This window comes from Megalops cyprinoides, chromosome 22, assembly GCF_013368585.1.
Source record: "Megalops cyprinoides isolate fMegCyp1 chromosome 22, fMegCyp1.pri, whole genome shotgun sequence".
Taxonomy (NCBI): Eukaryota; Metazoa; Chordata; class Actinopteri; order Elopiformes; family Megalopidae; genus Megalops; species Megalops cyprinoides.
In genome coordinates this window covers 5,830,692-5,850,152 of record NC_050604.1, presented here as the reverse complement: position 1 = coordinate 5,850,152, position 19,461 = coordinate 5,830,692, and the positions used below count along the sequence as shown (strand labels likewise).

At 38.9% G+C, this 19,461-nt stretch overlaps 2 protein-coding genes across 2 annotated transcripts in view; both read left to right on the top strand.

The window, feature by feature from the left end:
• The window catches only part of LOC118769357 (guanylate-binding protein 1-like), a 33,802-nt gene extending 18,480 nt beyond the window's left edge, over nucleotides 1–15,322 (top strand). Inside the window, exons 5-20 of the mRNA XM_036516389.1 lie at nucleotides 2,049–2,291; nucleotides 2,900–3,180; nucleotides 3,387–3,587; nucleotides 4,102–4,204; nucleotides 4,629–4,801; nucleotides 5,574–5,676; nucleotides 6,057–6,229; nucleotides 6,416–6,613; nucleotides 9,070–9,174; nucleotides 9,316–9,516; nucleotides 10,844–10,946; nucleotides 11,414–11,586; nucleotides 11,729–11,929; nucleotides 13,923–14,025; nucleotides 14,531–14,703; nucleotides 14,894–15,322. Coding sequence (XP_036372282.1) covers nucleotides 2,049–2,291; nucleotides 2,900–3,180; nucleotides 3,387–3,587; nucleotides 4,102–4,204; nucleotides 4,629–4,801; nucleotides 5,574–5,676; nucleotides 6,057–6,229; nucleotides 6,416–6,613; nucleotides 9,070–9,174; nucleotides 9,316–9,516; nucleotides 10,844–10,946; nucleotides 11,414–11,586; nucleotides 11,729–11,929; nucleotides 13,923–14,025; nucleotides 14,531–14,703; nucleotides 14,894–15,106 — 2,747 coding nt within the window. The 3' untranslated portion in view covers nucleotides 15,107–15,322. The remainder of the gene's footprint in view (nucleotides 1–2,048; nucleotides 2,292–2,899; nucleotides 3,181–3,386; nucleotides 3,588–4,101; nucleotides 4,205–4,628; nucleotides 4,802–5,573; nucleotides 5,677–6,056; nucleotides 6,230–6,415; nucleotides 6,614–9,069; nucleotides 9,175–9,315; nucleotides 9,517–10,843; nucleotides 10,947–11,413; nucleotides 11,587–11,728; nucleotides 11,930–13,922; nucleotides 14,026–14,530; nucleotides 14,704–14,893) is intronic.
• Nucleotides 15,323–17,094: 1,772 nt separating this feature from the next.
• Nucleotides 17,095–18,497, top strand: LOC118769388 (guanylate-binding protein 1-like). Its single transcript, XM_036516422.1, has 3 exons — nucleotides 17,095–17,200; nucleotides 17,706–17,878; nucleotides 18,069–18,497. Exons 1-3 carry the CDS (start codon nucleotides 17,167–17,169, stop codon nucleotides 18,279–18,281), a joined length of 420 nt encoding a protein of 139 aa, XP_036372315.1. The 5' UTR covers nucleotides 17,095–17,166; the 3' UTR covers nucleotides 18,282–18,497.
• The last annotated feature ends 964 nt before the right edge of the window (nucleotides 18,498–19,461 follow it).

Here is a 19,461-nt window from a genome sequence, read left to right as displayed (position 1 = left end):
TCTCTTGAACTGAATGCTGTCCTGTCAACTGTGTGCTGCCAGTGAAAACAAATGAGCCAAATGATGCATACACAAAACTGAACACTGACCAGGCATCGCAACAATCTGAAAAAAATAAAAAAAACATTTGTGACCAATAGGAGTCTAAAAACCATCTACCTGCAGCACAACACCACTCCCAGCTTTAAGTGATGGGAGAGCAGTATTTAAAACTTGAAGGAAAAGGTGCTGTACAGGAACTATTCAGCTAAATGAACAGATGGATGTGGTTCACAATCAAAATAAATCAGGACAGGAGACTGATATTTCACAGGGCCCCCTTAGAATTAGAACTTTAATCCAATATGATAAACCATTGTGCCAATTACCAAATAAGAGGGAAGCTATGATTGTTACAAACATGCTTCCAGTTTCCCAGAGCCCCCCCCCCCCCCCCCCCCCCCCAAAAAAAGAAAGGACTTCACTACACATGAGAGTAATACACATGATTTAAGAACAAAAACGAGAGCTACACATCCTTAGGTTTATAAATTGATTTGCGCAATCAGTAGTGAGTACGTCATACTGCAACAAACAATTGCCTTAATCCCAACTTGAAATATTGTACAATGTCCAAGATATTGACTCTGTCAGAAGACATAAATGTTGGAACCCTAGGTCTGGTGACCTATACTATCTATAGACTTTTTTTTGAACAACAGTTGTGCTCCCTTCCCCTTATGGTGCAGTGCATGCTAAGGTGCCTGCTCTCCTATCACACATGACACACATACACACACACACACACACACACACACACACACACACACACAATTGCCCTCAGTAACACATTGTAAAAGCTACAGTAATAGCACTGAGGCGTATCAATCCGATTCCAAAACACTATAGAAAAAACAGCAACAAGTTAAAACAGTGACTGAGCAATGCACCTGCCATGAAATACAAATTAGTGATACACTTAGTTTCAGGATTGCAAACATTATTGAAATAGAACTACTAACCCATGTCCTTAATAGCTTATACACAAGCTGACCCAAAGAACAGTACTATGTGGGTGCATCTGTGGGTGCACCATTAGTTAAATAGTGAGCAAAAAGATAAAGGAAAAGAACCATTCAACAGAGCAGTACACACAAGCAAGTCTGAAATTCAAGGGCCTTACCAAACTTCCAGCCTTAGTACTAATTGCCCCTTTTCCACCGTAGCCAAGGGCTTGTCATACTGGTCAACTCACTATAAAGATTTGATCTAAACCATGAATTTAACAGCTTTCTAAGCTGTTAAATTTCAACCAAGGACTGAGCACGATGTTAGACAAAGCTTCTCTTTCACTGGAAATGCATTGGCTAGAGAATGAGAATGTGTGATTAGAAAACCTAGCTGGGCAACAATGTCACTAAAAAAAAGTATCACCGTAATGAGTTCATTAACAAATAAAGAAAAACACTTTTATGCTGAAGACTGGCAAAATCCACAAAAGATGGGAATTTCATGAAATTACCTCTGCATTAAACTCTGCCTGTAGAAAAGTATTACTAAGGCTTTTCATAATACTGATTTGATGCATGCTATGGCACTTTAGCTACATCGGGCTACTTCACACAGCATGTACTCACTACAGGGTAGATTGTTGAAGACTCACACTTTATATTCAACAGCCAAATATACAGTATAGTCCTCAGTGAAATAAAGGAAGTGGTCATGTAAGTATGGTTACTGTACATACTTAAACATTAGTTGCTGCATAAAATTTACCAATTGTATATTGTCACCTTCTGGTAAGCAACTGCTTTAGCCACTACATAGAAACATACTAGGCCAGTGTTCCAGATGCAGAGTGACCAGAATCCTTAAGAACCTGCCCCCTAAAAAATTGAGATGATTAAAAAAAAATGAGTAAATCTCTATGCCCTAATCATGAACCTTTCAAAAAAGTTTTTCATGTGAATATCAGTGACCAGATTACATTTTTTCTTTTCTGAAGATGGTGATTTTTTCCATTGGGTATCAGATGAATTAATCAACATTTTTATTCCTCTTCCATCAAGGTGATATTAAGGAAACTGCTGCCTATAATGCTCCACGTGAGAGCATCAGGAAGTATTTCCCCCAGCGGAAGTGCTTTGTGTTCGACATGCCTTCCTCAAAGGAGAAACTACAGACATTGGAGCAAATGAGCAGTGATGACCTAGATGCTACCTTTGTCAGTCAAACAACTGACTTCATCAGTACCATTCTCAGATGGACTGAGAAGAAGGTTGTTGATGGGAAGATGGCTGTCACTGGGAATAGTATGTATAGTGTGTATGTTGTACAGATGATTACATATCTCCATAATGCTCGCCATACATAAAGCAAACAAACAACAAACTAGTTTAGTATCACTAAGGAGATGTAAGAGCATGACTTAAGTACAAGTTAATTACCTAAACTTGAGAAACTGAAACTAATTTCAAGTGGGAAAACAATTATTTGAAAACTAGTCTTTGCTAAGGTTAGTGGTGGAAAATAATTTAATACCATACAGAACATGTACAAACCAGTCGATCTGTCAGAAACTTCAAAACAAATTGGTGCAATTGTGCTCTTAATTTGTCTCATGGCTATAGGGGGTAAACATGTAGGGGGGTATACAATCAAACAACAAGGTAACAAACCAGTCAAAGTTAGGTTGTTGCACCTGTGTTACGAGGTTAAATTTGATTGACACAGCTGCCTTTTTTAGCAAGATTATTTACCTCATCTGGTTGAGTAATGCTAAAGCCTAAACAGGATTTATTCTGTAGGATTCCTATCTAAGAGTTATTTCACATTTTGTTGTTGTTTTGTTTAAAGTTAGTGGAGATTACTTTTATTCATAGGTTCTCATTATTGATATTTCTTTGCTGTGTGCCTGCAGTGCTGGCTCATCTGGTGGTTACCTATGTGGACACTGTTCGGAGTGGGCAGGTTCCATGTCTAGAGAATGCGGTATTGGTCCTGTCTGAAATCAAAAACTCCAAAGCCGTTCAGCAGTCACACACCCTCTACAGGCAGCTGCTGGGAGAGCAAGTGAAGCTGCCCACTGAGACACAGGAGGAGCTCTCCAGTGTTCATGAGGACTGCAAGAAGGAGGCACTGCAGCTCTTCATGGCCAGCTCTTTCAAGGATGATAACCAGCACTACCAGAATGAACTCATTGTAGGCTTACACTATTTCACAACCAATGTACCAGAATGTATTGTGTCGATTGTTTGAACCAATGTTTTATTTCAACACAGTTTGGCACAGTATGCCATTCAGTGCTACTAAAGAATCATGCATGTATCTGAAATATGGAATAGCAGTAATTAATACTACCAGTGACCATTGCTGTTATTGACTTAGTTGCTTCTGTGTTTTGACAGAAGCACATAAATGATGATTATGAGAAAAAGTGTCAGGAAAACGCAGAGTGTTCCCAGAAACACTGCACTGATTTACTGAAGCAGATGTTGAGTTGCCTGGACTCAGACTCCTTCAAGAGACGAGGAGGTTACAAAGATTACATGATCCAGCTGAACATCATAATTCAGAAATACAAAGATACACCTGGCAAAGGCATCAAGGTACCATCTCAATGTTAATATTTGAACTTAAAACTTGCTTGTGGCAATCCTCAAAGACGAAACATTGTTTGTGTATGAAAAAGCTGACTGTGACCTTTGTAAGTCAATATTTTAAAGGTTATATTCACACTACCCTTATGAGAAAAAGACTTGTTTACTGAGTATAGTTTTTAGTTATGCTAAGAAAGATGGGTGCATTTAAAGTTTGGAAATTTGAGAAATTCTGAAAACCATTTTTGCCATTGGATTTACATTTATTTCCCCTCCTGGGGAAAATACAATTGAACACATTGTGTCAAACAATACAAGAATAGCTGAGGCAGAATAACAAGGCAGAGACACAACATCAAAATAACACCAAATAACTTAAATGACTTCATTGTGGAAATTTGAATTTGTATGTGTAATGTTATGCAATTGTTTTCATTAGCATTACTTTCATTGTGATATTTAGTGAAATAGTAAAATCGTAGGAATGCCTACCTGATCTCTTTAACAAAATCCCCTGTTACAGGCTGAACATGTATTGAAGGCGTTCATGGAACAAAATAAGACAATTCAAGGATTCATCCAACAAGAAGACATCCGCCTCACAGAGAAAGAGAAGGAAATAAAGGGTAATATCCACAGTGTGAGGGAATGTAAACAGAGAAAAATTAGAATATCCCACATGAAATCAAACACTTGAGAATATGGTCTGTGGGAAACTATTACTAATATAAAATATGCTATTGCTTCTTGTGTTGTTGGTTTGTAAATGTAAAATAGACTATCATAGCTACATATAGCTAAAATGAATTATTTTTATGCACATTATTTTTAAGTAATGGTGAGCACTAGTGATGTCAGTGAAGTGAAATAGCAGCAGCTGGTTTACAAAAACAGGTTGGACAATCTCTGTCCCTGAAATAATCATTCTGTGCTGATGCTGATTTGATTTTTAAATTGCTACTTAGTAAAATGAGTGCTTGGGAAATTTGGATTATGACACATGTAAGAATGCAGTGTTAACCTTGTCTCACATCAATAACTCCATTACAGTAAAGGAGTCATATGCCCACTACAAGCAGCTGATAGAAGAGCGAGTGAAGCTGCCCACTGAGACACAGGAGGAGCTTGACAGAGTTCATGAGGAATGCAAGAGGGAGGCACTGCAGCTCTTCATGGCCTGCAACTTTGAGGATGAGAATCAGCAGTGCCAGAGAGAACTCATTGTAAGGACTGAACTATTTCACACCCAGAATTTATCATAGACTGTGTGAACTTGTGATTTTTTACATTTGAAGTTAGTATAGCTTGACAAAAGATGTCATTAGATGCCAGTAAAGAATCCTGTACATATCTTAACTTTCTTGCAGCATCGCTAATGTTTATGCTTGTTAACAGAGCCTTATAAATGAAGACCATAAGCGGATGCGTAAAGAAAATACTGACATCTCTGAGAAATGCAGCACGGATCTACTACAACAGCTTTCAGACAGACTGATTCCAGAATCATTTGTGAAATCTGGAGGTTATACAGCCTACCAGAACCATCTAGACACCATTATTCAGAAATACAATGATACACCTGGCAAAGGCATCAAGGTACCACCTTAATGTCAATACTGAAACCTAAAAGTTGGCAAATCTCAAGTGTATAATTTTCTTCAACGAAAAAATGAAAAAATCATAGTTATGAAATCACAGTTAAGTCTTAATGTGTTTTTTTAGATATTAACATTTAATAACATTTACATTGAAAAATCTTCTGTTGACTAACATGGATAGAATGTTCAGAATCTGAACATTCTCACACATGCAGCTGTGCAGGTGATGTCATAAAAGACCTGCTACAGCATCTACATTATACAGACAGTCTCTGGAGAAAAGCTTGTAACTACTATTATTGTTCTCATTACTATTCTTTTCATGATGTCATTTAGAAAAATGGTCAGAATACCTGTTTAATCTCATCCAGTAAATCCCATAAACCATGTATTACAGGCTGGAAATGCATTGGAGGTCTTCCTGGAAAAATGCAAGATCATTCAAGAAATCATCAAACAAGCAGACAAATGCCTCACAGAAAAAGAGAAGGAAATAAAGGGTAATTCCCTAATATTACATGATTCCATAATGAGGATTTTTCTAATGCCAATTCATATCCAATATATGGCATTTTTGTGTTGTTTTCTTGTGAATGTAGAAAGTAGTAATCACTGTGACACATAATGAAAAACTACTTTTTTCCAATTTACTTTTAATAGTAGTGAGATGAAGTATTGAAAAATACCCCCTGCTTATATCCAAGGTTCATGGATTATTTAACCATTCCTGGAATAATCATTCTGTTCTGAAGATGATCAGATATCAACTCATTTCTAGTTATTAAAATGAGGTCTTGGGAGATCTGGGATGTAATTCGTATTGTTGCATGTCTGTTGGTCGTATTGTTGACCATGTCTGACAATGATAACTCCATTACAGTAAAGGAGTCATATGACCACTACAAGCAGCTGATGGAAGAGCGAGTGACGCTGCCCACTGAGACACAGGAGGAGCTCGACAGAGTTCATGAGGACTGCCTGAAGGAGGCGCTGCAGCTCTTCATGGACTGCAACTTTGAGGATGAGAACCAGCAGTGCCAGAGCAAAATTGTTGTAAGCTTGAACTATTCACAACCAGAATGTATCATGTAGACTATGTGAATTTATCATTAAACATTTTAATATGACATGGCAAAAATGTAATCAGATGCTGATTAAGTATCTTTTACATATCTTAAATTTTGGCAGTACTAATAAACACAACCAGTGAGAGCATTGTTGTTGTTTCTGTGTTAACAGAGACATATAAATGGGAAGTATAAACGAAAGTGTAAGGAAAATGCAAACTTTTCAGAGAAACACTCCACAGATCTACTAAACCAGTTGTCAGTCAGACTGATCCCAGAATTCATGAAGTTAGGAGTTTCTAAAGACTACAAGCTGCAACTGGACGCCATCATTCAGAAGTACAACAACACAACTGGCAAAGGCGTCAAGGTACCACCTTAATGTCAATATTAAAACTTGAAACTTAAACCTTATAAATCTCAGATACAGCGTTGTGTGAAAAAAGATAATCTTTAAAGTTGTGAGATCATAATGTCACGATCATGTCTGTCTCTGTGTGAAATGGCTACTCTGTTAGAGCCTCTGTTCCTTACAATTAGCCTTGCCCTGGCTGGTTTTAGAACATGTCAGTGGCAGTGATGGCCCTAAATCTCAAGATACACTGTTCTGTGAGCTGATGTAGCTGCTATCTGTGTGTGATGTGTCCGTCACAAAACTTGAGAGGATGGAGATGACAGTTATCTCATTTGTGAGGTAACAGCTTTGAGATCCATGATGTCTCAGCCATGATAGAGTTGTATAGGAAAGGCGTCCTCAATCGGGCTGCTTCTGGTCTTGCTCACAAAACTTGAGAGGATGGAGATGACAGTTATCTCATTTGTGAGGAAACAGCTTTGAGATCCATGATGTCTCAGCCATGATAGAGTTGTATAGGAAAGGAGTCCTCAATCGGGCTGCTTCTGGTCTTGCTAAGAAATTCAAACACACCAAAGACTAGAGATGACACTAAAAGAATCTCAAGACATGGCACCAAGTGGTGCTACACACAGTGTCAACAGGATGGAAATGGACTCCAAAAGACATTATTGCTCAAAATCAGCCCTTAGACACAGGAGCATTAACAAGGCAAGTGCTATATAGGGAAGAAGAGGCTTTGCTCTTGGCACAAGGAGCCCTACCGGGCACAAGGGAACACAGTCTGGGTAGATATACAGGGGGTGGTTCGGGGATGACAGTACTCACTGTTTGAACCTTCTTGAGATGTTTTGGGCTCATCAATGAAACATCAAAGATGTACCCACTTAATAACCCCAATGACATGTCTACCCTTACCCGATTCTCAACATCAAGGCAAGTCTTGGGCAAATGCTCATCACCTATAACTGCATAACATCAGGTTCTGTGTGTTGGAAGGTCATATGCACGTCCTTGTTAAGTTATTCTTGTTGCATCCTGAAATGTTGTAGTTTAGTGCTCTCACACTCCTCTCACAAATATGTTGCAAAGCTTACATTGCCTCATAGAGGTCAGTCAGTTGATCACCTGGGCTGATCCATGAGGCTAATATTTGCATTTTTCATCATATCAGCATTAGTAGGTGAGGACCTCAGTATGGCAGGTTTTATTATTATTTTTAAATTTATTTTAATGGGTGCTCCTAGCACTTACCCGGTGTCACTATTATGCTTCTATCTCTTGTGTGGCACAATTCAGACCATGTAACTGGGGAGCGTTGTCTAGCCAGAGTCCTGGAAGTTATTGTATGGAAAAGCTATGTTAACCCCATTTGTTGTATTTCCTTTTCCATTTGAATAGTGCAAAAAATAATTAAGTTAAAATTGTTAAAATTGCTCATAAGCTACAGTGTTGCAGATAATGTCTTCTCTTTACAACGAACTAAGAAACTACATAGTGATGTTTGCTTGACTGACAGCTAGCTAGTTATCTCTGTATATGCATTTATAGTTACAGGCTACAAGCTAATCAATAACATGAACTCTTAATAGTTAATGTTAGCTGGCTAGCAAACGTTAATACAGCAAGGAAACAAAATGCTGGCACAGTGGACAAGGTTACCAAGCTGGCTAGCCATATCAGTTGTGCAATGACATATTAAATGACAGGACATGCTACTCTGAAACCCTTTCTTATGTTAAACCAGTCACCCCGGATTCCAAAATGCTTCCATAGGAAGCATTATATATCTGGAATATATAAGGTATAGAATGAATGGTGTGTGTGTGTGTATGTGTGTGTGTATTGCAACAGGATAAATCTGCAACCCTACCACTGGAATTTACATTGAATCTCTGCTCATGTAAATAAACACAATGTTTGAAAAACACTGCAAATGCTGAGGGAGAAGAAGGCAGAGACATATCTTAAAATAATGTACCTTTGAAACTCTGTATGTGTGTGATGTCTTATTGTTCTGATCTCATCAAGCAAATCTTGTATTACAGGCTGAACATGCACTGGATACCTTCTTGGAAAAACACAGTTGCTTTCAAAAATTCATCCATCAAGCAGATATCTACCTCATGGAAAAAGAAAATGACATAAAGGGTAACATACACAGTATGAGGCGATGTCAAATATAATATTCCACATTAAATCAGGCACTTGAGGACTGAATATTGTTTAATGGACACTCCTATAGTGGATAATGTATATACAATGTAATTTTTGCCATTGTTTCTTGTGTTGCTGCATTTTGAGTAGTTGTGAACTTGAGTTTGTTATTGAATGAAGTCCACTTGCTCAAATCCATACTAAAGCAAACAGTAGAGCAATGTTAACTCAGTAACTCCATTGCAGTAAAGCAGTCATATGACCATTACAAGTGGCTGATGGAAGAGCGAGTGAATCTGCCCACTGACACACAGGAGGAGCTCTCTAGCATTCATGAGGACTGCCTGAGGGAGGCACTGCAGCTCTTCATCGCCTGCAACTTTGAGGATGAGAACCAGCAGTGCCAGAGAGAACTCACTGTAAGCTGAACTATTTCACAACAAGAAAAGCAAACTGTGTCATTAGACCCTGTTAAAGAATCCTGCCCATACATTACATTTATGGCAAGACAAATGTCTACCACCACTAAAAGCATTCCTGTTGTTTCTCTATATTAACAGAGGCTTATTAAGGAGGACTATAGGCGGAAGTGTGAAAAAAATGCTGACCTCTCAGAAAAACACTGCACAGATCTACTGAAACATCTGTCAGTCACACTGATCCCACAATTCTTCATGAAAGTGGGCGGATATAAAAACTACCAGACCCAACTGGACACCATCATTCAGAAGTACAAAGATACACCTGGTAAAGGCATCAAGGTATCACATTAATCTCATTATTTAAATTTGAAACTTAAATCTTACAAATTGCACAGATGTAGTGTTCTGTGAGAAAAGAAAATCTTGACAGTTGTGAGTTTTTAAATTCATTCCATTTTCTATGCAAAATAGCTGCTCTGTTAGAGCTTCTGTGCATTACAACCAGGAAACCCTTGCCCTGGCTCTTTGGCAGCACATCATACTTACATTACCCTCATCATTTTCCCCTACAAAGACTTCATTACTCACTTTTAAGTTATGCTGGGAAAGACGGGGAAAGATGTACACAAACATTGGAAGTTTGAGTAATTCTGGAAACCATTTTTTCCATTCGATTCACATTGTGTCCCTGGCTGGGATAGCTGAACACATTGTATGACGCAACGTTGGAATTGGTAAAGGGGGAAAGCAAACTGTAGAGGTACAGTTTTAAATAACTGACATTAATTTTAGAACATGTCAGTGGTGGTAATAGCCCGTTTTTACTGCAGTGGCTGAGGGGGGGCTGAGTAATAGCCAGATCTTCAATCTATTAATCCCAGGTATGATAAATGTGCCAGTTCCTCATAAATGATGAAGCTAAAAAGGAAAGAATATATTATTAAAAATTTGAAAAAGCCTTTAGCAAGTCAAGGTTACTTAAACACACAACATGTATTGATAACACAGAACTCTATTTCTTTCCCCATTCCCAAATGTGTCTTCGTGCAGATACAGACGCACACACACACACACACACACACACACACACATACACACACACACAGAGCAGTATAGTCTTGTCTCCTTCTTTTTCTCACCAGCTTATAACAACAGAGCGAATGAACATTTGCTTTAACCCCACCAGAAATTTCATGAAGCATAACTAGTTTAATGGCTCCTTTACATGCAAACCAATTGAAGACATATCAGGGCAACTCCTTTCTTAGATTTCAGGATTAAATTTTTTCCCGAGGTTAGTTGACTAGTGTCTGTTGTAAAATACTCTCACATGAGCCATGTTGGTAACATTCAGCAGTTTAAAATGATGTCTATATTGCATTTTATGCTCAACCTCTTTTTTATTTATATGTGAAATGGTTGTTCAAGCCATTAATGGAGGCTATATTTGTTTGTAGTTTCTTATTTGTATTAGGTGTGTAGGTAAGTTGTAGGAGCGGCAAAGTGGGGGGGAATGGGATTGTGTAGGGGTGATTAAGCCATCAAAAGCCCCCACCTCCTGCCACCCTTGCTTTTTGTATATGTGCAGTTATGTTATTTATTCATGACATTTAGTAGAATGGTATGAGCAGTTGCCAATTCTCATTCAACAAACTCTGCATTACAGGCTCAACAAGTATTGAAGACATTTCTGGAAAATCAGGAGAGCTTTCAAGAAATCATCCAACAAGCAGAGAACAGTTTCCTAAACAAAGAGACAGAAGAAAAGGGTAATATGCATAATATGGTAGAATGTTAACAGACAGTCCCATTATCCTACATGAAATGTGACTCAAGGACTGCCTACTGAACAGTAATACCTAATATAGTCCATTGTTTCTTGGGTGTTTGGCTTGTAGTATTATAATTGGTGATCACAACTTCCCACTACTCAATTGTAATAAAATTACCTTTAAGCACTAGTGATGTGGTCAAGTATTGAAAAAAGGCCACTTATTTGCCACGAAAGGCCACTTATTTGCCACAAAGCAAATACGGCATAGATTAAATATGAGTCTTTATTATGTAAGATATGAACGAATGGCTCAGAAAACAAGGTAGGGTGATCTTTATACCTTGTCTTGAAGTTGATCCTCAATATTTTAATATTTTTTAAATGAGGTCTTTGAATATCTGGGTTATAATTCAGATGAGAATACAGTGTCATCTCTATTTCACATCAATAACTCCACTGCAGTAAAGGAGTCATGTGACCTCTACAAGCAGCTGCTGGGAAAGCGATTGAAGCTGCCCACTGACACACAGGAGGAGCTTGAAAGAGTTCATGAGGACTGCCTGAAGGAGGTGCTGCAGCTCTTCATGGCCTGCAACTTTGAGGATGAGAACCAGCAGTGCAGGACATTAATCACTGTAAGCTTGATCTATTTCATAACCAGAGTGGCAAAACATGTCATTAGATGCTGGTAATGAATCCTGTACAGACATTACATTTCTAGCAATAAAAATGAACACCACCGCTGAAAGCATTGCTAATGTTTCTCTATTTTGACAGACACTTATAAATGAGGAATACGAGCAGAAAAGGAAAGAAAATGCTGACCTCTCAGAAAAACGGTGCAAAGATATACTAAAACAGCTGTCGGTCAGACTGATTCCAGAATTCTTCATGAAATCAGGAGGTTTTGAAGAATATAAGAGGCAACTGGGCACCATCATTCAGAAGTACAAAGATACACCTGGCAAAGGCATCAAGGTACCACCTTAATGTTTATATTTAAACTGAAAATTTAAATCTTACACATATAGTGTTTTGTGAAATTAGAAAATCCATTGCAGTTGTGAGGTTATAAGTTCAATCTTGTGTCTATCTCAATGCAAAATGGCTACTCTGTTTGAGCCTCTGTCCATTACAGTCAGGAAAACCTTGCCTTGGCTCTTTACCAGCACATCATATTCACATTACCCTCATCATCATCCCCTGTGAACTGCTATAATTTCCTCAGTATTGGTTTCAGTTATGATGGGAAAGCTGTGGGGCCATTCAGTTTTAAAGTTTAATCAGTACTGGAAATCATGTTTTCCATTGTAGTTACATTGTATCCCTGCCTGGGATGGTTGAACACATTGTGTGAAACAATGCTGGAACTGATAAGGAAGACAAAAAAGTGGAAATGAAGATTTAAATAACTGACAGTAATTTTAGAATGTTATATCAGTGTTGGTGATAGCACTATATTACTGCATTGGCTGAGGACTGGATGAGTAATATTCAGAGGTGGCTGAACCAATATTTAATAATATAATAGAATCAATTTATTAAGCCTTAGTATGATAAGTGTGCCAGTTGCTCAGAGCTCATGAAGTTAAAACAGAGAAATACACTATATGGACAAAAGTATTCGGATGCCTGACCATTACACCAACAGGGACTGTAATGACATTGTATTCAAATCCATATACTTTAATATGGAGTTGGTCCCCCTTTTGCAGCTATAACAGCTTCCACTCTCCTTGGAAGGCTTTCCACAAGATTTTGGAGTGTTTCTGTGGGAATTTGTGCCCATTCATTCTGTAGAGCATTTATGAAGTCAGGCACTGATGTTGGACAAGAAGGCCTGGCTCGCAATCTCCGTTCCAGTTCATCCCAAAGGTGCTGGATGGGGTTGAGGTCAGGGCTCTGTGCGGGCCAGTCAAGTTCTTCCACACCCAACTCATCAAACCATGTCTTTATAGTCCTTGCTTTGTGCACTGGGGCACAGTCATGTTGGAATAGAAAAGGGCCTTCCCCAAACTGTTGCCACAAAGTTGGAAGCATAGCATTGTCCAAAATGTCTTGGTATGCTGAAGCATTAAGATTGGCCTTCACTGGAGATAAGGGGCCTTAGCCCAAACCTTGAAAAACAGGTGTGGCCAAATACTTTTGTCCATATAGTGTACATGAGTTGCCATATACAGCTTTGTTCAATCCGGTAAAAAGTCTGTTAAAATTGTGTAGTGGATGGCAGTCTCTACCAGTGGACCGTTTCAATCGTTTTACTGCCCGCCGCAGCAGGACACAAATACCCAAATACACAACTGATCTCAGAACATGGCAAGCAGTTTTAAGACCACTTGCCTTTCCTATGTTACAGATATGTTAGCTGTATAACATCAACTGTAGAGAGTTCAGTGGAAACGTTGGTAAAAGTAGCATGCTAGTTGGCTAGTTTTGCCATAGTGTCATCGGAGGGTCACAATATGCAAGCGTGAGTGTGTTTTTTCAAACTTTTAATGCAAAAACTGATGTCAGGACAGGGCAAGCGATTTTAAAACTGCTTGCCTTCGCCTACTTTTTTCAACGGGACACATGACGTCAGCTGAACAGACCCGCCGTTGTGTTTAACAAGCTGTGAGCAAGCACAACTTATTCTCGGCAGAAAAGCACAGCGAGACAGGGCAAAAACGCCACAAGAGGGCGTTGAGTGGATGGTTGGAGAAATGTATTAAAATGGACAGTAGCAGATTGTATATTGTACATATATTACGTGGAAAATTATCACGCTTAAGAGATATACCTTTTGACATTTATTTTCACGTAGGAAAGAAAAAGTTAGGTAAGCAGTGCTTGCCTTGCTTGCCCTGATGGCATGCCACTGCTGGATTCATCATTCATTGATAGGGTCAGTGATCAAGGTTTATTCTTCAGGACATTCAGTAGAATGGTACAAGCACTTGCCTGATCTCATTCAACAAACCCTGCATTACAGGCTGATATTGTTTTGGAGACATTTTTAGAAAAACAGAAGAGCCTTCAAGGAGTCATCCAACAAGCAGAGATGGGCCTTGTAGACAAAGAGAAAGAAAAAAAAGGTAATATGCATGGTATGAAAGAATGTTAACAGAGAGACAGAATAACACACATGAAATCAGACCTGAGGACAGTCTGATAGACACTAATATCTAACAAATGCCTTTCTCTCTTCTGTTGTTGGCTTGTAATATTATAGTTAGTAATCAAAACTGTTCATGTCTTATCGCTACTCATTTTACATGAATTTACTTTTAACTAGTAATGAGCACTATTGAGGTTGGTCAAGTTCTGAAAAAAGGCCACTTGCTGAAATACACAGTTAGGATAAAACCAATAAGAAACAGAATAAATCAGAGTCTAGCTCATTGCTATGTAAAATACCAACAGCTTGTTCACAAAACAGGGATGGGTGGTCCTTGTCCCTAAAGTATCACCCTGTCTCTTAATTGATCCCATTCTTAACGTATCAATATATTTTTTAAAATGAGGTATTTAAAGATTTGGATTATAATTCATATAAGAATGTAGTGTTAGCCCTGACTCACCATGAGATCTCCACTGCAGTAAAGGAATCACACGCCCACTACAAGCACCTGTTGGGAAAGCGATTGAAGCTGCCCACTGAAACACAGGAGGAGCTCGACAGAGTTCATGAGGACAGCCAGGAGGTGGCACTGCAGCTCTTCAAGGCCTGCAACTTTAAGGATGAGAATCAGCAGTGCGAGAGAGAACTCACTGTAAGATTGAACTATTTCAATACCAAAATCTATTGTGGAGACTGTCTGTTCAGGTTTTAACATTTTATATTAATATAATATTGAAAGCAATTTCACGAGATGCTAGTAAAGAATTTAACTAATTTTTAATGCTTGGCAATGCTAATGTTTACCATCAGTGAAAGTGTTGTTGTTGTTTTTGTGTTAAAAGGGGCTTATGAATGAGGAGTATGAGAGGAAGTGTAAGGAGAATGCAGACCTCTCTGAGAGACACTGCAGCGCTCTACTAAACCAGCTGTCAGCAGGACTGATCCCACAGGCTTTCATGAAATCAGGAGGTTATGAAGAATACAAGATGCAACTGGACACCATCATTCAGAAGTACAAAGATACACCTGGCAAAGGCATTGGGGTACCATTTTAATGACAATATTTAAACGTGAAATTTAAATCTTACAAATCTCACACATATAGTGTTTTGTGAAATTAGAAAATCCATTGCAGTTGTGAGGTTATAAGTTCAATCTTGTGTCTATCTCAATGCAAAATGGCTACTCTGTTTGAGCCTCTGTCCATTACAGTCAGGAAAACCTTGCCTTGGCTCTTTACCAGCACATCATATTCACATTACCCTCATCATCATCCCCTGTGAACTACTATAATTTCCTCAGTATTGGTTTCAGTTATGATGGGAAAGCTGTGGGGCCATTCAGTTTTAAAGTTTAATCAGTACTGGAAATCATGTTTTCCATTGTAGTTACATTGTATCCCTGCCTGGGATGGTTGAACACATTGTGTGAAACAATGCTGGAACTGATAAGGAAGACAAAAAAGTGGAAATGAAGATTTAAATAACTGACAGTAATTTTAGAATGTTATATCAGTGTTGGTGATAGCACTATATTACTGCATTGGCTGAGGACTGGATGAGTAATATTCAGAGGTGGCTGAACCAATATTTAATAATATAATAGAATCAATTTATTAAGCCTTAGTATGATAAGTGTGCCAGTTGCTCAGAGCTCATGAAGTTAAAACAGAGAAATACACTATATGGACAAAAGTATTCGGATGCCTGACCATTACACCAACAGGGACTGTAATGACATTGTATTCAAATCCATATACTTTAATATGGAGTTGGTCCCCCTTTTGCAGCTATAACAGCTTCCACTCTCCTTGGAAGGCTTTCCACAAGATTTTGGAGTGTTTCTGTGGGAATTTGTGCCCATTCATTCTGTAGAGCATTTATGAAGTCAGGCACTGATGTTGGACAAGAAGGCCTGGCTCGCAATCTCCGTTCCAGTTCATCCCAAAGGTGCTGGATGGGGTTGAGGTCAGGGCTCTGTGCGGGCCAGTCAAGTTCTTCCACACCCAACTCATCAAACCATGTCTTTATAGTCCTTGCTTTGTGCACTGGGGCACAGTCATGTTGGAATAGAAAAGGGCCTTCCCCAAACTGTTGCCACAAAGTTGGAAGCATAGCATTGTCCAAAATGTCTTGGTATGCTGAAGCATTAAGATTGGCCTTCACTGGAGATAAGGGGCCTTAGCCCAAACCCTGAAAAACAGGTGTGGCCAAATACTTTTGTCCATATAGTGTACATGAGTTGCCATATACAGCTTTGTTCAATCCGGTAAAAAGTCTGTTAAAATTGTGTAGTGGATGGCAGTCTCTACCAGTGGACCGTTTCAATCGTTTTACTGCCCGCCGCAGTAGGACACAAATACCCAAATACACAACTGATCTCAGAACATGGCAAGCAGTTTTAAGACCACTTGCCTTTCCTATGTTACAGCTATGTTAGCTGTATAACATCAACTGTAGAGAGTTCAGTGGAAACGTTGGTAAAAGTAGCATGCTAGTTGGCTAGTTTTGCCATAGTGTCATTGGAGGGTCACAATATGCAAGCGTGAGTGTGTTTTTTCAAACTTTTAATGCAAAAACTGATGTCAGGACAGGGCAAGCGATTTTAAAACCGCTTGCCTTCGCCTACTTTTTTCAACGGGACACATGACGTCAGCTGAACAGACCCGCCGTTGTGTTTAACAAGCTGTGAGCAAGCACAACTTATTCTCGGCAGAAAAGCACAGCGAGACAGGGCAAAAACGCCACAAGAGGGCGTTGAGTGGATGGTTGGAGAAATGTATTAAAATGGACAGTAGCAGATTGTGTATTGTACATATATTACGTGGAAAATTATCACGCTTAAGAGATATACCTTTTGACATTTATTTTCACGTAGGAAAGAAAAAGTTAGGTAAGCAGTGCTTGCCTTGCTTGCCCTAATGGCATGCCACTGCTGGATTCATCATTCATTGATAGGGTCAGTGATCAAGGTTTCATTCTTCAGGACATTCAGTAGAATGGTACAAGCACTTGCCTGATCTCATTCAACAAACCCTGCATTACAGGCTGATATTGTTTTGGAGACATTTTTAGAAAAACAGAAGAGCCTTCAAGGAGTCATCCAACAAGCAGAGATGGGCCTTGTAGACAAAGAGAAAGAAAAAAAAGGTAATATGCATGGTATGAAAGAATGTTAACAGAGAGACAGAATAACACACATGAAATCAGACCTGAGGACAGTCTGATAGACACTAATATCTAACAAATGCCTTTCTCTCTTCTGTTGTTGGCTTGTAATATTATAGTTAGTAATCAAAACTGTTCATGTCTTATCGCTACTCATTTTACATGAATTTACTTTTAACTAGTAATGAGCACTATTGAGGTTGGTCAAGTTCTGAAAAAAGGCCACTTGCTGAAATACACAGTTAGGATAAAACCAATAAGAAATAGAATAAATCAGAGTCTAGCTCATTGCTATGTAAAATACCAACAGCTTGTTCACAAAACAGGGATGGGTGGTCCTTGTCCCTAAAGTATCACCCTGTCTCTTAATTGATCCCATTCTTAACGTATCGATATATTTTTTAAAATGAGGTATTTAAAGATCTGGATTATAATTCATATAAGAATGTAGTGTTAGCCCTGACTCACCATGAGATCTCCACTGCAGTAAAGGAATCACACGCCCACTACAAGCACCTGTTGGGAAAGCGATTGAAGCTGCCCACTGAAACACAGGAGGAGCTCGACAGAGTTCATGAGGACAGCCAGGAGGTGGCACTGCAGCTCTTCAAGGCCTGCAACTTTAAGGATGAGAATCAGCAGTGCGAGAGAGAACTCACTGTAAGATTGAACTATTTCAATACCAAAATCTATTGTGGAGACTGTCTGTTCAGGTTTTAACATTTTATATTAATATAATATTGAAAGCAATTTCACGAGATGCTAGTAAAGAATTTAACTAATTTTTAATGCTTGGCAATGCTAATGTTTACCATCAGTGAAAGTGTTGTTGTTGTTTTTGTGTTAAAAGGGGCTTATGAATGAGGAGTATGAGAGGAAGTGTAAGGAGAATGCAGACCTCTCTGAGAGACACTGCAGCGCTCTACTAAACCAGCTGTCAGCAGGACTGATCCCACAGGCTTTCATGAAATCAGGAGGTTATGAAGAATACAAGATGCAACTGGACACCATCATTCAGAAGTACAAAGATACACCTGGCAAAGGCATTGGGGTACCATTTTAATGACAATATTTAAACGTGAAATTTAAATCTTACAAATCTCACACATATAGTGTTTTGTGAAATTAGAAAATCCATTGCAGTTGTGAGGTTATAAGTTCAATCTTGTGTCTATCTCAATGCAAAATGGCTACTCTGTTTGAGCCTCTGTCCATTACAGTCAGGAAAACCTTGCCTTGGCTCTTTACCAGCACATCATATTCACATTACCCTCATCATCATCCCCTGTGAACTACTATAATTTCCTCAGTATTGGTTTCAGTTATGATGGGAAAGCTGTGGGGCCATTCAGTTTTAAAGTTTAATCAGTACTGGAAATCATGTTTTCCATTGTAGTTACATTGTATCCCTGCCTGGGATGGTTGAACACATTGTGTGAAACAATGCTGGAACTGATAAGGAAGACAAAAAAGTGGAAATGAAGATTTAAATAACTGACAGTAATTTTAGAATGTTATATCAGTGTTGGTGATAGCACTATATTACTGCATTGGCTGAGGACTGGATGAGTAATATTCAGAGGTGGCTGAACCAATATTTAATAATATAATAGAATCAATTTATTAAGCCTTAGTATGATAAGTGTGCCAGTTGCTCAGAGCTCATGAAGTTAAAACAGAGAAATACACTATATGGACAAAAGTATTCGGATGCCTGACCATTACACCAACAGGGACTGTAATGACATTGTATTCAAATCCATATACTTTAATATGGAGTTGGTCCCCCTTTTGCAGCTATAACAGCTTCCACTCTCCTTGGAAGGCTTTCCACAAGATTTTGGAGTGTTTCTGTGGGAATTTGTGCCCATTCATTCTGTAGAGCATTTATGAAGTCAGGCACTGATGTTGGACAAGAAGGCCTGGCTCGCAATCTCCGTTCCAGTTCATCCCAAAGGTGCTGGATGGGGTTGAGGTCAGGGCTCTGTGCGGGCCAGTCAAGTTCTTCCACACCCAACTCATCAAACCATGTCTTTATAGTCCTTGCTTTGTGCACTGGGGCACAGTCATGTTGGAATAGAAAAGGGCCTTCCCCAAACTGTTGCCACAAAGTTGGAAGCATAGCATTGTCCAAAATGTCTTGGTATGCTGAAGCATTAAGATTGGCCTTCACTGGAGATAAGGGGCCTTAGCCCAAACCCTGAAAAACAGGTGTGGCCAAATACTTTTGTCCATATAGTGTA

Bases quoted from the DNA above. Each gene is read 5' to 3' on its own strand.
- LOC118769388 (XM_036516422.1), top strand. From the start codon at position 17,167: ATGGGCCTTGTAGACAAAGAGAAAGAAAAAAAAG. The intron at 17,201-17,705 runs GTAATATGCATG...TCTCCACTGCAG, and splicing joins CAAAGAGAAAGAAAAAAAAG to TAAAGGAATCACACGCCCAC. The intron at 17,879-18,068 runs GTAAGATTGAAC...TTGTGTTAAAAG, and splicing joins AGTGCGAGAGAGAACTCACT to GGGCTTATGAATGAGGAGTA.